The sequence below is a fragment of the Peromyscus maniculatus genome, chromosome 10, assembly GCF_049852395.1.
Source record: "Peromyscus maniculatus bairdii isolate BWxNUB_F1_BW_parent chromosome 10, HU_Pman_BW_mat_3.1, whole genome shotgun sequence".
NCBI lineage: Eukaryota > Metazoa > Chordata > Mammalia > Rodentia > Cricetidae > Peromyscus > Peromyscus maniculatus.
The window spans coordinates 50,213,974-50,231,246 of NC_134861.1; the positions used below are offsets into that span (position 1 = coordinate 50,213,974).

Here is a 17,273-nt window from a genome sequence, read left to right on the forward strand (position 1 = left end):
CAAAATTAATAAACTGAAGTTGACACTGATAACAGAGTGGGCAAATAAAGTGTTTATAAATATTTCCTGTTTAGCAAGAAGGTAGAGAAGAATCTGGCTGCAGGAAATGGAGTTTTGGGAGACATTGTTAATTTAACCATGTGTTTCTGAGTGTATATATGTATTTATATGCATCCCATGCATTCAGGTACATGTAGGGCCAGGGCAGGGAATCAGATCCCTCCGAGCTGGAGTTACAGGTGGTTGTGAGCCACCATGTGAACGCTGGGAACTGAACCCAGTGGTCTTCAAGAGCAACAAGTGCTCTTAACTGCGGAGGAATCCTCCAGCCCCATGGATGATGCTTTGGAAAGTTCCAAGACAATGTTTTAGAGAAAATGCAACATCTAACATGCAGAACAAGGGGCTGCTTTAAAAAGAGGTTAGACCTCTTGGAAGAAAACACTAGTGTGAATTCTAAGGACCACAAGACCAACCTAAAATGAGACAAGAGAGAAGAGATCATCAGTAAGTGTGAACTTTAGTGTGTGTGTGTGTGTGTGTGTGTGTGTGTGTGTGTGTGTGTGTGTGTGTGTGTTGGTGAGGATATGCAGCAAAGACTGGAACTCTTATGCACACTTTCTAAGAATATAAAATGATGCCACCAAAATGGAAAACAATTTGAGGTTGCCTCAAAAAGTTTAAAAATAGAAACATAGTAACAACCAACAATCCTTCTTAGTATTTATGCAGAAAAATTAAAATGACAATCTCAAAGATTTATTTGAACTCCTGTGTTTGTTACAGCATTAATTTTAATATCCAAGGCATGAAAACAACACACTTACTTCATTGATGAATCAATAGATACAGAAAATGTGGTGTAAACATACCGCAGAGAAGGAAATCTTGCGTGTTGTAAAAACTTGGATAATCCTTGGGAATATTATGCTAAGTGAAATGAGCCGGTTGCAGAAGGACAAACAATATATATGCAGTGCACATGAAACTGTGAGCAGAAGCCAGAGTTCCGCTTGCCAGAGGCAGGATCTCGAGAAATGAGCTACTTTACTGGGGGATAACATTTCAGCTACTCGGGAGAAACAGGTTCTGGAGACCTGCTCTACAAAATGTGCTGATAGTAAACAGGCATATTGTACACTGAAAGTTCTGTTGACAGGGCTGATTTGATGTTCAGTGTTTTGAAATATTTTTAGTGCTATGAAAAATAAACAAGAGAAAATTAAACCAAAACTAAGTAAGACAAAGGAAATAACAAAGATCACAGCAAAAAAATTATGAAATGGACAAAAATAAAAAATATCAAAAAAAGATAAGACCTTGATAAGACCAAAATAAGTAATAAAGCTGTATATGAGCTGATAAGGGTAAAAAAAAATTGCCAGCATCAGAAACAACCAAGATGATATATGCATGAAAACATGAAAAACTTCATGTCTATACATTTGGTGGCAGGCAGGGTTAGCCTTCTGACTTTGTTATGGTCTCAAGTTGTTTTGGCTGTTCTGGATTCTCTGCACCTGCATGTATTGTGGCCTAGGGCCAGACTTAACTATTTGGAAACAGGCTACGGACTTTGCAATACAAACAGACTACAAGTAGACGAGGCTAGCTTTGAACTCATGATCTAACTGCATCAACTTCCCAAGTACTGAAATTACCTTGATATCAAAGCAGCCAATTTTTAATAGGCACCTTTTGTCGTATTCAAGAAATTCTAACTTTGCTGAGTTTAATTTTAATTAGAAATTGGTGTTGAATTTTGTAAAAATGCATTTTCTATATGTATTGATATAATCACTATTTCTCTCTTTTAATGTGTTAATAAGACAGATCAGTGATTATCTTGATTAATGTAGCACTCTACTGCTGTGGTCTAGGTTTTATCCTTTCCAAACTTTATATTGTAATTCAGGAGCCAGTGTTAACAGCATTGCCTTAGGAGGTGGGCTTTTAATGCCCTGATAAACCATGAGTGTTCCACCCTGGCAGGTGGGCCTACTCCTTAATTAAAGGGCTTTCAGAAGCAGGAATTTTCTCTTTGTCCTCCAATGTCAGACGAAACAGCAGGAAGATTCCTTATATGTAGATGCTGTTGCCCTGATACTGGATTTTCCAGCCTCCAGAACTATGAGCCAATAAATTTGTTCTTATAACTTCTGGGTTCCATATTCTGTCGTAGCAACACAAATCCACTAGTATGAGAATATATAGAGCTGTTAGAATATACTGATTCTTTCTCTTTATTTATTATCAAGATACTGAATTGGCTCCTTATTCTAAATGGTGATCTTTTTTTTTTTTTTAATCATGGTGAAACATTAGCTTAAACACAATAATGAATTATTTACAAATTTCAAGACATTGCAGGTTTTTTACCATTGGAGCTTGAGTGGCCAATTTTTGGTCAGTTGCAGCCTCTCTGTGGAGCCTGCTGGGTCCTTTTGATATTACTGACTCATCACTCAAAGCGTGTTTGTTGTCTGGTGTAGCAAGATGTCCCAAGTTCGTCTTGTACATTTTCTTCCCTAAACCCCAAATCAGTCAATTACCCAAAAAGTCCCAGTTGTTGTTTGTCAGTGTTATTCATTGTAACAAGGTTGGTTGTTGGTACCAGGGCTTTCCAGGCACCTGCAGTCAACTCCCAATTCCAATACAAACTGTTCTCACTTCAGTTTATATTCTGCTCCCACCCCCCACCCTCACCCCACCCCCCACACTAAATCACAGATCTCAAGTATTGGCAAAATGACAGATAAAGTATTCATTTGCTTCACCCAGCAACCCACATGTAATAGTTGCTCTCCCTGTTCTAGAATGGCTGCTGAAACATTCAGCACACCTCCATCATCGGCATGCAGCACACACTTGCATTTCATTCATACTAGTCTTGCTTCTACATTGCCTGTGGCTTGCCTAATCATTAGGGTTGTGTGACTCTTGCTTTCTAGTGGACTCCCCCAGAGGGTTGTAGCAGAGCAATTTTCCCTAGGAGCTACATGGTGAGCATAAAGTTCTGCGTACCTTGTTTATTTAAAAGTAAGTTTAGTTGGGTATAAAATCCCTGGTTGTGTTTTCCTTGAGAATCTTAAATGTGGTATTCTTATTTTCTCCTTGCTCCAATCTGACTTTCTTTCCTTTAGAAGCCATGTAATGTTTTTGTACAGCTATCCTGAGATGTGTGTCCTTTTTTTTTTTTTTTTTTAAAGTAAGCTGTAAGGAAAAAATGTCTTGGTTGGCTGTGTTCATATTCCGAGGTTCATGGTATTCCCCTTCAATATGTAATCTTAATCTCCTTTTTAAAGCTCAGGAAAACCTTCTTGAATTGTAGTTTATTTTCACTATGTATTCTGTTTGGCTACATTGTCTACAAGAAGAGACAGTTTGAGTCACTGTGTGTCATTATTATCCTCTTCTCTGGGGTCAGAGAGGCAGACATTTGCGATTTAGCCCAAGCTGGCCTAATGCTTGCTGTGCCCTGCTTTACCCTCCCAAGTGCTGGGAGTACAGTCATGTGTGACCCTGCACCACATAGCTCCATTTTTAAATTGAGAAATCTGATAGTGACCAGGAAGATTATTGAATTTGTTCAAGGTCCCACAGCTGGGGTAAGACCAGAACATAGCTCTGCCCAGCTCTGAACCCTGAGTTGGCTCCAGGACCCTGCCACTTGGTCCAAATCTGGCACAGAGTCCTCCCATGCTTACAGCCTGTGTTCCTTCACACAGTTACTCTCATATGCCTTGATGCCTTGCTTCTCCATGAACCGGTGGCCCTGGCATTACTTGGGGACACATAGAAACACAGAGGGCCAACATGATGGGAGTCTTACGTTTTTTAAAATGCCAGTAAACCTCTTTGCCTGTGAGGAAGAGAGAAAGGAGAGAAAGAAGGTAGCTTAGGTTGTATTTCTCAATTCACTTCATATTATATCCCCTGAAATCATATAAAATCTAAGTTGCCAGACCAGAACCTCTAGCCTTTGGATCACCGTGTTTGGAAGTCAAATGTTCCCAGGTACAGTCAAATTCACCAGCCCATGCATAAGGGCTACTAGCTCCCAGGTATAGTCAAGTTCACTAGCCCACATGTGCTAGCTAGTTCAGTGGAAGCCAAGATTTGGTCCTGGTAACAAGGCCCCCAGTGGCAGGGGTGTTGCTGGCCCAAGGTGTTTCTAAAGTGAAATGAAACTGCCCAGGGTTTCCTTCAGCACTGCCTGTGATGACAAATAGGGAAGGGAGGCAACCCCTGCTGTGGCACTGTGGTCCTGGTGTGTTAATTCTGAGCTAATATAATGATTTCTGACAGAACGGGAGGGGTGCTCCAGGCTCCTGAGGGGCCGTCAGGTACCTCACACCTAATGTGTACTGGTGCATGTGGGGCAGGCGTGATTCCTAGGGCCCAGGGGGCCACTCAGTCTCCAGCCACTCCCTGGCGCCCCAGGGCCACAGCTCCTGCAATCGAACCCCCTTTTCCCTGCCAGTGTCCTTACCACCCATCTACGGCTTCTTTCCCAGCCTATCTAGGCTTCTCTTGCTTTTCCTGACTTCCCGAGTCCAGAAAGCTTCCTTGGTTTGGACTAAATTAAAACTTTTTAGTCTTAGCCATGAAACTAAGGAACGTAAGCCAGGAGAGGAAAGGGGCCGTGGTGACGAATGCCTAGGAGACGTGGCGTGACAGAACTTGATCAGCTCTCCACTCTGACTCCATTCATGACAGGCAGCATTTGGTCTGATGACTGCCATGTAGCAGGATTTAACATGCACTGTTCTCACCCCAGCTTATAATTTACATACTTTTCTCTCTGGCAAGACCTGAGCAACTGTCGTCAGCAGGTTGTGAGGGACTTACCTCACCGAGGCAAGTCTATGTTGGGTTTAGCAATAGCCCAGAGAATACGCCTCACCTCCCCTGGCCTGGGGGGGTAGAGTGGAGATGATTGATTCTGAAAACAAAGACTGGGTAGGTCCTGCTTTCTGGAGGTTCCAAGTCCAAGGAACCCTCGCTCACAACTCACGTGAGCTGACTGCACCTGAGATGATAGAACACCTCCCCAGAATTCCACGGGGCCAAAGGTAACCTCTACCACGGAGCAAACTAATCCATTTTTTTTTCTAGGCTTCCTGGAAAGGAAAACTGAGAGCTGAAACTGTCCAATGGGCAGGCGACTAAGTAGGACTCTGATGTTCCCGCCCCCAATACGCATGCAGATGCTACAGGCCCTAGCTTGGGGCCAGCACCAAATCGTTCAGGAAAAGCCGCCCCAAGACCTGAAAATGTTCACATAGCCCAGAGGTTTCTTTACAAAGAGTATCAAGAGACGTTAATCCTAGCTATTCTCTAAAGGACAGCTGAGGGAAGGCTTGGTTTCCCAAACGATGTGTTTCGACAACCTCCCTGAGACCACGGCCCTAGTTGGCAAATGATCAGGTACCCAACCAGGCAGGCTGGTCAGCCTCTGCGGAGAGGTCTCTGGTTGCCTGTGACTGGCCAAAACAGGTTCGTGTTTTCCTCCTCCCCCCACCCCCAGCCTACTACCACCTCCCTTGGGGCTGCTATTTAATTGTGGGGTTTTGAATATGAAATAAGAGGAGAAATATCCTGGCCCCTAAGTGAGTAATTAGCCTAATGAAAATTCACTTTAGGGGTAGCTAATTAGCCAATAGAGGACAAACAATGGCGGAGGGAAGTCCCTGGGGGATTGAGAAACTCACTGGGTGCAGACAGGCTGTCTCTGAGTTCTGGAGGTGGAGCAAGGCCATGGTGGGCCTGCAGCTTTAAGCATCCAATTAATTAGGCGAACTTATCTGAGGCATCTAGGATCCAGGCCTTAAGCCAACTGCCTTATATGTACCACAGTTAAGATTCTTGCCTCACCCACTGGTTCTCAGTGTAGTCTCCAGGAAGCTGCATCCGCGTCACCTGGAAACCCAGGCTGCTGAGTCAGAATGCATGTCTGCTAGAGGATCCCAGGGCTGTGCTCAACAGGCTGTCCACACGATCCTGGTAGAGGCTTATATTGGAAGGTCACTGCTTTAATGAGATTCTTTCAGCTCCTTTAGGTGAGACTGAATGGGGATCCACCAGAGGTAAGGGGGTAGAGGTCACAAAGAGGGCCTTAAAAAACTAAATTGAGACCTGATAGTGACGCAGCCTGGTTCATGGGTTTCCTTGACTCTGAGATGGGGCAGATACAACCTCTTCTTCAGGGCAGTCGTGAGTGTCAGGCATTTCAAAGTTTGTCTCCCCGGGGCCAGGTATCGCAGGCCTGAAAACACAGCTACTTGAGAGGTTGAGGAGAATGGCATGGTCAAGGACAGCCTGGGCTTTGGTATAAGCTCCAGCCTGGCCTGGGTGACATAATGAGACTCTGTCTCAAAATAACAACTGCAAAGAGGCCGCAGCGGCCCTCTTCCTGATGCATCCAATCAATGAGATGAGCTGATCTGGGAGTGTAACTCAGTGGAAGAGAGCAAAGAGCTTGCTTGACCCTGGAGTCAGTTCCCAGTACTGCCGAAAAGAACCCCCCCCCCAAACAAAAACAAACACAAAACACACACACAAAACACACACACACACACACACACACACACACACACACACAGAGAGAGAGAGAGAGAGAGAGAGAGAGAGAGAGAGAGAGAGAGAGAGAGTTTGCCTCTACCTTCTCTACCTTGCTACTTAAAAGGAAGTCTGCAAAACCTAATTTATGCCTAGGACAAAAATCTCAAGATAGCAGATGGCTACATCCATGTATACAATGCTGCCCTTAATGCGTTTCTAATTAACTTTTTTAAATGTTTCTGGGCCTGAGTAATTCAGCTTAGCCTCTGAGTTCTGAGGATAAGGATTTATTTTTTTTAAGCAGAAATATGTTTTCCAATGCTTTTATCCAAATACTTTCAAAGATTAGATTAAAACTCTTTAAAAGTGAAATTTAGCTGCATGCACTTACACTCTTGGAGGCGGGATGGTATCTTTTGTTTTGCTTAAAGAGATGAAGACCAGATCATGTGATGCTTTTGTTTTAAATTTGTAATTAAATCTGACAAAACTAAGCAAAATTATTTGAGCACTTACCTTACCTTGTAATGAAGAACATTTTCACTGTATTGTACACTGTGTGGCTTCCTGTTATAAAAATAGACATTTTTAACAGAAATTTTAGGAAACACAAGGAAATGTGGAGAAGAAAAATAAACCCCATCCTTTCACTCACAGGAAGTAGCTATTTTAGTCATTCCTTTGTACCCTTTTTCTGCTTAGATGTATGATGTTCATATGCACACAGACTTGTAAAAATTAATGGTGATGCTGCTGGGATTCCCCAAATCTTTAGATTCCCAAACTGACTTGTCACACGTCTGCACACATGCACTTAGCATGCTTGCAAAAGAAGGTCTAGAATGGTTTGCTATGACTGAGACTCTCTGCTGAAGAGCAGGAACCAGAGTCAGTTAAAATAAAATAAAAAATGATTGAGATGGTAGAGGAAGTCAACAGTGTCTGGATTTCACTTGTGGCCAGAGGTGGTGTTGGCCTGAGACACTCTCTCTGCTCCACAGACAGGCTTTCTGCCCGTGAACTAGGTGCACCTATGGAAACAGGACAGTCAAATATCAAGAGTAGAGATCTAATCTCCTTTCATGGACACGGAAAGTTTCGAATCTGTCTCTTTGATTTTTTTTTTCTCATTGTGCAATCTATGTGAGGGAGAAGCTTAAACCAAAAGCTTTATTGTGAAGCTAAATTTCCCTTGACACTGGCATCCTGTGGTTACACTGGTGTTTCTCATAACTGAGCATTTATTTACTTATATTCTGTAAGAAGAGAATGTGTCGATCAAAAACACCATTGAGGTTTGGCTTTGTTTTTCTCACAAAACAACCAAAAGGTCACAGAATAATAAAATACAGCACATCCTGACAGCCAGCTTGCCCTGTGGAAAGAGTTCAGATCGTGTGTGTGTGTGTGTGTGTGTGTGTGTGTGTGTGTGTGTGTGTGTGTGTGTATCACCTGTGACTTTCAAATGTAGTGTAAAAATGGGGCTGACCATAGAACATGTGGGCCGTGTAATCACTATGCTTTTAAATATCCATCCTAATAAGTACAGGTGCCGCCCACGCGACAGTTAGAGTCCCTGCCATGTGACAACAAAAGATAAGTCAGCTTCAACATGGCTCTGAAGTAACCACAGGGCTAGTTTTTCCATCCGTATGAAAGAATGTTCCAGCATCTTCAATGACCGAAGATAATCCTCTGTCATCATCTCGTGCATCTAGGTTATAAAAATATATGCACGCCTTTGAAGAAAGGTCTTGGTCCACTGATGTCAACTGCAGGTCAGATCATGGAAAACTGGCGTGGCTACAACCGGGAATGAAGCCTGCTTGTGTTTTCACTTGGTATTTTGGACAGAGAATTTCACTATGCAGTTTTCTATTTGGAGCTCTAATTAAGGCATGAGGAGTGATTGATTTGAGATGCGATCAACTGTCGGCCAGCTACCAGGGTTGGAGGCAGAAACACTTTCTACTGAACCACACAAGGAAAAACATTTTGTTTCAGAAATGAAGACCTGAAAAAAAAATGTTTTACATAGATGGGGAGGATCCGAACAACGTGGCATGTCTTACACCAAGTTAAGAGAGCACTTTTAAAGAGATGCCGTGTATATGTAGACTCACCAGCTGTATTTCCCCCGTTGGCAGAAAGTTTGTCACCTTTGATAAATCGAGTGGCTATGCTTTCTGAACTGAAGTATTAAGATGGGCAGTGCATTGTCAAAATAACTTCTGGGGGGGGGGAGCTGCCAACAGAGGGCCAGGGCAGGTGGGTGCACAAATTGGGAAGGCGGCTCCTCATCTGTATTTAGAGATATGGCCTATTCTTACTGCTGTGTGCTGTAGGGTGGAATGGTCATGTCGGACATGCTCTCACAGCACACTTCTGGTGTCCACCATCACCACAAAGCTACTCCCCAGCTTCTGTCCTGGCCACCAGGAACCAGTCAGAGCAGAGCTCCACACCCTTCTCTCCAGGAGTCCTCCATACCAAGCCTGCTGAGACTTTTAGCCACATGACTTTGGCTCTCAACGGCCTCTCCAACTCACTGAGTTCTGAAAGTGACCTGACTATCACCCCCATGATAAGGACCAATTCCTTCTCTCCACAACTGCCTTCTGAAGGAAATAATCACACGACAGTGATAATACAGTGAGAGAGATGCAGAGACTGCGGCCAGCACCAGGGACAGGAGACTACGGCAGAGGTGCTCTTGGGACAAAAGCTTTCCCACACCAGACTTAGAGTGTGCATGTGTATACACGACTCTTGGTACCGTTGCCTGCCTCTGCAGCCAGCACCGCCTTGGATTCAGACAGCGCATGCTCTCATCACGTCCTTTTGTGTGAGCCGCACAGCACCAGGATCTCCCGGGGCTTTCCAAAGGTAATACTTAGGATGCTGCCAGTTTGCATTCTAGGCATCAGAGATCTCGTTGTTATACAACCAGGCAGCCAGCAGGATGGAAAGAAAATGAATTATGTCTACTAAAGAAGCCGACACTACATTTCCTGTGATTGTAATCTCAAGGGTAACTTTTCATGTTTCTGTGGCAGGGTTTCTTGATAGCAGTGTTGATAGTTTTAAAAGTTGAGCTGGGCTTCATTTGAGTCCAGAAGGACATTGGCTTGGGCTTTGGCAAGGAGCTTATCATCTCTTGCTAATTCTTGAATGGCCTTCCCTGGGCCTGGTTGCCCAATGGCATTGAATCCTAGATCCTAGGAACATAACTACCCTTGTACCCTAGGAACATTTATATGTAACACAAATTGCGAAACCAGCTTATTAATAAAAACCCCAGAGCCAAATAAAATATCACCACATTTATACTCAAAGATGGGCATTCAGCTGTCTTCTAGTTGTTCATCTAATGCCCTCAAAGTGTGAGACCAGCCAGGCTTTGTAAGGAATGCCTGTATTTGGCGTTCCTAGGACAGTTCAAGATTAATGCCTACTCCAGGAGAAGCACCACAGTGGGCTGACTGAGCATGGTCACAAACTTTGAGTGACTCAGGACTTTACATCTAAGTATGGGAAGAGGACACGGAAATGGATGGATGGTCTGTTGAGTGAATGGTAGGGTGGGCAGATGGACAGAGAGATTGTAAGTTGTATATAATGGCATTGGATCTAGACAAGATTTGCTATTCTGTGGTTTCTTGGTGATGTGACCTCAGGATATTTAAATGCTGCTCCAAAGCCAACTTCTCCCCCATCTAAGATGGGGATGACACTGTTTGCCTGGCATGTTTGTTAAGGGAATGAACTATGAGGCCTGTAGAGCACCAGGCAGGTAGTAGGCCCTTAGCAAAGAGAACAGCCTTTCAGGCACATTAGTGGTGTCTAGAAAATCTTACAGGTATTCCTGGGGTTTAAGCCAGGCTCAAGAAAAGAGTGGCCAGAGATGGTGGGAAGGAGGAACAGGGTAGTTTGTGATGCACCAGAACCTGGGCCTGGAATTTCAGAGGCTAGGGGGCGGGGGGCGGGGGAAGGGGGGGCTGCTATAGAGTCATGGGGCAGGAAAGGCAAGTCAGAGCCTGAAGACTGGCCATGCTGAGGAGCCTCCCCTGGATAGCAGCAGAGAGATTTCTGGAAGGTTCAGAGAGAACTGGGAAGGCTCCCAGGGGCCCCCTTCTTCCACGGCCTGACTTTGACAACATCCGGACTTCCTCTGACCTGGGAAGCTCTGTTTTTAACAGTATTTATAGTTCTCTTTACCTTTTACAAGTGACCATGACTTCCTGTGTCCACAGCAGCTGCAGCTCTCTTCCATCCCCAGGGAGCAGCTTCAAGGCTGCAGCAGACAGAAACTCTCAGTTGGCAGGAAGTCAATGTGGTTGAAGGTTTTTGTTTTGTTTTGATTTGATTTTTTTTTTTTTGATTTTTTTTTTTTGATTTTTTTTTTTTTTTTTTTAAGGCAGGGTCTACTCACACAACCCAGACTAGCCCGGATTTCCCCATGTAGTCTAAGACTGACTTCGAACTCATGGCCACCCTCTTGCCTTAGCCTCTCACGTGCTAGGATTATGGGCATAGGCCACTACATCTGGTGCCAATGAGTTTTGAAGATTAGATGGTACTGAGGGAAGCAAAGCCTTCAACCTCATTTGACTCAAAAGAGCATCCGGCCGTGTCCTCACTCACCCTCTCCAACAAGGCTCCAGAACAGTCTGTGGCTGCAGATCCGGGGCACAGTTCCAGGTGCTTGGAGGCTCCTCAGGGCCAATGATTCTGGGGAGAGACTGTATCTCCGGCCACACTGACTGCAGGGAGGCTGGCACAGTAACCTAGAGCCTGGAAGGTCCCTTCTGTAGGAGGCAGCAGAGTCCAGGGCAGTGATGGTTGCCTTTGGGAAGAAAGAGCCCAAGAAACGAAAGATCTCACCATCCACCTGGTCTGAGTAGGCAATTCAGGGATACCCTGCAGGGAATCTGTGAACTCTAATATTTAGGCTAGTGAGTTCATTTTATGAGAAGAACCTGCCCTCCCTCCTCTCCCTCTCTATCCCTCTCTCTCTCTTTCTCCTCCCCACCTTTCTTTCTTTCTTTCTTTCTTTCTTTCTTTCTTTCTTTCTTTCTTTCTTTCTTTCTTTCTTTCTTTCTTTCTTTCCTTCCTTCCTTCCTTCCTTCCTTCCTTCCTTCCTTCCTTCCTTCCTTCTCTCTCTCTCTCTCTCTCTCTCTCTCTCTCTCTCTCTCTCTCTCAGGGAATCTGTGAACTCTAATATTTAGGCTAGTGAGTTCATTTTATGAGAAGAACCTGCCCTCCCTCCTCTCCCTCTCTATCCCTCTCTCTCTCTTTCTCCTCCCCACCTTTCTTTCTTTCTTTCTTTCTTTCTTTCTTTCTTTCTTTCTTTCTTTCTTTCTTTCCTTCCTTCCTTCCTTCCTTCCTTCCTTCTCTCTCTCTCTCTCTCTCTCTCTCTCTCTCTCTCTTTCTTTCTTTCTCTCTTTCTCTCTCTCTCTCTCTCTTTCTCTGTGTGTTTTCTTTGTTCTTCTTCTTCTTCTTCTTCTTCTTCTTCTTCTTCTTCTTCTTCTTCTTCTTCTTCTTCTTCTTCTTCTTCTGGTGGTGTTTCTCTATGTAGCTTTTGACGTCCTGCAACTCACTCTGTAGACCAAGCTGGCCTCGAACTCAGAGATCTGCCTACCTCTGTCTCCTGAGTGCTGGGAATAAATGGCACATGCTGCGATGCCCAACCAGGACCTTCCCTTTCAATCAGACACATTTTCTTTTAAGAACTTTGTGTATCAGTTGACACAGTCTCACTTCCTCATTTTGCCCACACATAGACTCACTGTGGTGATTGGTCCATTGTCACACAACTGGTCTACACCAGAGGAGAGTCTCAACCTTTTCTACTCCCCTGACACCACAAGAGCCTAAAATAAGCAGCCTTCTGAGACATTCTAATTCTGGCTTTAAGACAGAAATTCAACATGTGAAAGCCTACTTAGAAAGCCCTCACACCACGAGCCCCACCCTCCTTCTAGCTAGCCTTCCTCTGCATAGCCCCCACCTACCTGTCAGGCTAACTTCCGGTTAAGGGGACATCTCTTGGTGCTATGCATGCTGGCTGAAGACGGTTCTTAACTACCCAGCACTGTCAAGGAGGTAGAGTGGGCAAGCTCTGGCCCAGGTGGCTACTCACTTGGCAAAGAGCGGTTGGAAAATAAACCGGAACAACAATTTGGGGTGTGCCATTGCCTTTTGTTCCTCTCATTCATCTGGATGACCCACTGTCATCCTAAAATGATTGGCTTAATTCCTACCCTAGCCATAATGACAAAAAGCCCACATGGAGACTGAGAGCCTGGGACTAAGTCCCAGCTCCGTTATGCATTGCTGACTAACTTTTCAGCAAGTTTCTTGTCCTTCTGCACTTGGATTTCCTCTAGGTGAATACCAGGCATCTGCCATTGGCAGAGGCTGGCATGCGACAGTTAAGACATTCCTGCCATGGCCACCCTGGTCCTCCCAATCCAGCTTTCCTAGCAGTCAGGGTTGCTGTGTAGTTAGATTCTCTTGCCAATGGAATGTGATCCTCCACTCTCTCTTAACCACCTGCTGGTTGAGGGTGTGTCCGACCCAAGAGCCTTGGGGAGTGATCGAGCTACCATGTAAAGAAGCCTAAGGCCTAAGGCCTCCAGTTACCGCAAGAGAGGCTGACTGCCAAACATTTTCACTGAACATCTAATTAAAAAGAACCAAATTAATAAAATTAAAAGAAAATTATTACGCTAAAAGGCTTAGAATTTAGGGTGACTTTTTATAAAGGGTATCCTGTCCCACAAGGTGGTTGGCAGACTTAAATAAACTAGCATAGGAAACACTTTCTGGGACATATATAAATGATCTATATATGTGAGTCCTGTTGTGATGGATGCCTAGGTAAATTAATGAGAGAAAGCAAAATAGAGAGAGAGAAGAAAAGAGTTTGTAAAGGCAGTAGACCACAGTCATATTTCTTTGTGTGTGTGTGTGTGTGTGTGTGTGTGTGTGTGTGTGTGTGTGTGTGTGCAGCTCTAAAGTTTACATTTTGGTGGCAAAATATGAAATTAAAGAAAATTATGTTGAGTCATTTATTAGTTATTATTATTTATTAATATATTATCATGGTCCTTAGTGCAAAACCAGTTCCTTTAGATAGATACATTTTTAGATGAGGTAGACGATTAGAACATTCCTTCTCAACCAAATAGAGTGTTTATGCAAAAATAATTTCTATTTTTCCTCCCAAATCATCACTGATGTGCCTATGCAGGGGATGGGTGAGCAGGTGAGGGTGGACTTCCTGTGGTCCTCTGCACCAAGTGCTGGAGTTCCCCTGACAGTGGTGCCTTTCTGTCCCCACCAACAAAGCAGAGACCCCGAGTCACCACCAATCTTCTCTTCATCACCAGGATGATCCGGCCAACCTACCACCACGTCCTCCTCACTGCCCAGGACACCCCCTTTACCACTTCCCCCTGCCCCACATCCTGCCTCTTCCAGAGAATTGCAGGCTTTCCTAGGGAAGAACCCAAAATAGCATGGATTTTTTTTCGGGGGCGGGGGAGTACTTGCTATGGACTATGAGCTAATGTAGTAAATAAAACAGGTAAAAAAAAATCTCTGAAGCTTACATTTGAATGTAAAAATCTAAAGAATACATAAGTGAAATCATGACATATTAAATATGATAAATGCAAGCAGAAAACAAGTCAGGAGAGCATAATAATTTCAGAATGCAATTGGAAGATGCCACTTTAAGCCAGGTGATAAAGACTCATGGAACAGTGAAGCATTTATACCAAGGCTGGAGAAAGTGATGGGGTGGGTGCGTGAGGAGCTAGGAAGAACACGTGGGATCAAGCAAGGCCTCCGGGAGCTTCATAGGGAGGGTATCTTTGACTTTGAGCAAGGAGGAAATCCAGGATGATTCCAGGCAGGGGATGGCAGGACCTGACCTATGTATTGGAAGGGATCATGCCAGTTGCTAGATGGAGGATAGCCAAGCCCAGGCAAAGTGCGAATGCAGGAGACCAGGACAGGAATCTTGGCAAGAGATAATAGAGTATGGTGACTTGGGCCAGGGTGAGGACGGTAGGAGTGGAAATTTTACATATATTTGAGGATAGAGCCCGGCAGTTTTCAGGCTGATTGGAGGTGGGGGTTTAAGTGTAAAAGAGGTATAAAAATTGACTCCACAGTTTGAAGCCTAAAAACGTGAAAGCCTTGCCGTGTAACTAGACAGGGCAGGAGCCGGCTCACTGAGGGAGGATGGGTTTCCTTTCTGGGTAGTGTGTTAAGTCTGAGATGCATGTTCCCCATCCAAGTGGGGATGACAAGTATGCAATAGGAATTCAGGGGCAAGGTCCAGGCAGGGGAACAAATTTGGAAGTTGTCAGCATATAGATGGCATTTGAAGCTGGGAAGCCGGCTGGGACCATAGGTCAGAACACATGGCTAGCGTGGACGTCAAAGAAGCGCTCCTCCATAGTAAGGGGTCTGGAAGCTGAGGAGGAACGGCAAAAGAGACGAACCAGAGGAGTGGCTACTGGGAGAGGCACCTGGCAAAATGCAGGGTTCTGGGAGCCAAGGAAAGGAGTGCTTCCAGAGGAGGTGGATCAACTCCCAGAGAGGTCAACACACCGAGGGCTGGAAATGGACCACTGCAGTTAGCAACGTGGAATCTTCTAGAGACTTCACAAGAGCAAACGAGGAGTGGGCTGGGAAAAGATCAGGACAGGGAGAAGTGAGCACAGACAACTCAGACGCAACCTGTTCCGTGAGTGGGACTGTAACAGAGGCAACTCACCAGGACTGGGCTGGAGGGGAACACCAGGTCCACAGGGGGGTTCCTTCAGGCCGGCTAAACTGCATCGTACTTAGATACGTTGACCAAAGCGGCCAGATAACGATAGTAAGTTTTCTGTAAATGTGAATTTTTCCCTTTTGTTCTGAAGGTTGTTTTAATTTGTGAGTAATCTGATTCCTGCCAGTCTTTTAGTAAAATTAATCCGCACAAAGAAATGCTATTCTTGTCCCATTTCCCTGAAGCACTGGACAGGACATGTAGGCTGTTGTCGGAGAGGCTGAATTTAGAACAAGCTTGCTGGTCGCCCCAGCCTTCCTGGCCTCCACCCCGCAGCAGAGCTGCCCTGTTGACGCCCCTCCCTCTACCTCAACACAGGTTAGGCCTGACTGGATTCTTGGAGCCTCCCACCTTTCCAGGAAAATAGACTCACTAAGAAGGTGATTCTATTCCAGCAATAATAAACAATCTTATATTTCTCCCTTTGAAAGCTCAAACTCTAGCAGGTTTTCAGATAAAAAGTATTTGGACTGTTTTATGTTTGTTTGTTTTGTTTTGTTTTTTGTTTTTCTGTTGTCCTTAACACCAACATCTAACAGTCAAAAGACTTGGGCAACCAAATAATGCAGCAGGTGTGGTGGTGAAGCATCCGAGTGAGCTAGGAACAGTGGAGGATACAAATGGGAGGGCCCCCATGGTGACATCTAGACTGTGTGGGGTGATTTGACTCTCATGGGCAGATACAGGCTTTTCCTGATACTATGCGGGGTGACTTGAATGAAAATGGTCCCCATAGCCCACAGAGAGTGGCACTATTAGTGGGTGTGGCCTTGTGGGAGGAAGTGTGTCACTGGGGGTGGCTTTGAGGTCTCAAAACCTCAATCTAGATGAAGAACTCTCAGCTACCTCTCCAGCATCAGGTCTGCCTGTGTGCTGCTGTGCTTCCCATCATGACAAAAATGGACTAAACCTCTGAACTGTAAGCTGCCACCTCAATTACATGTTTCCCTTTAGAAGAGTTGCTGTGGCCGTGGTGTCTCTTCACAGCAATAGAAACCCTGACTAAGACGCCATGTTTTCTATGTCTGTCAGAACTCAGCCTATGATTTAGGGCACTCAGACTCACTAAACGAAAGTGAAGATTTACTCACATTACAAACAGAATGAATCCCTCCCCCACCAGGCATGCTGATCATGGGCACAACTGATGTCATAAAGAACCCATCTTTTGCCGGGCAGCGGTGGTGCACGCCTTTAAGCCCAGCACACGGGAGGAGGCAGAGGCAGAAGGATCTGTGTGAGTTCAAGGCCAGTCTGGGCTACAGAGTGAAATCCAGGACATTCTCCAAAGATACACAGAGAAACCCTGTCTCAAAAAAAAAAAAAAAAAAATCTCTTCTCTCTCCTCCTGTGCATTGTCGTCATTCTGCAATGGTTTTCTAGAAACAATAAAGATTAGCAACCTCTAGCAGCTCTTGATAATCTTAGGTCATAGCAGCTGAAATCCAGGACAGAGCAGCCTCTTTCCTAAGAGCTCTAATTAATCCCTAGGAGGGCGTTTGATTGGCCCATTTTGGGTCACGTGTCAGTTCCTGAGTCACTCACTGGCCAAGCAGATAGAGAATTCTGATTAGCTAGGCCTGAGTCACAGACTGTGCATGGGTGGAGATGAGATCACAGGGAGGCAGGTGCCGTAAAGGGAAATTAATATTCACTTGCCAAAGAGACAGGAGAAGCATGCTGCAGGAGGGACTGGACAATAGTGTGTGGCTCCACTACTGAGGCCAATTTCCTTATAAAGGAAACGCTCTTCTTTCAATGAGGGATCCTTACTGCTGTTAAAGATGACCCAGGGAGTGAGGATGGAGTGAAAGCATGGAAGAGTACAGACAGCACCATCCTTCGTTACTGCTCTCAATTC

The 17,273-nt window shown here is 44.9% G+C and overlaps 1 protein-coding gene across 1 annotated transcript in view; it reads right to left on the reverse strand.

Annotated features, from left to right (window-relative positions):
- Positions 1 to 10,824: 10,824 nt before the first annotated feature.
- LOC121832774 (uncharacterized) overlaps positions 10,825 to 17,273 on the reverse strand; it is a 31,588-nt gene continuing 25,139 nt past the window's right edge. The window contains exons 4-5 of the mRNA XM_076546307.1: positions 11,209 to 11,410; positions 10,825 to 10,858 (exon numbers count right to left, since the gene is read on the reverse strand). Coding sequence (XP_076402422.1) covers positions 11,281 to 11,410 — 130 coding nt within the window. The 3' untranslated portion in view covers positions 10,825 to 10,858; positions 11,209 to 11,280. The remainder of the gene's footprint in view (positions 10,859 to 11,208; positions 11,411 to 17,273) is intronic.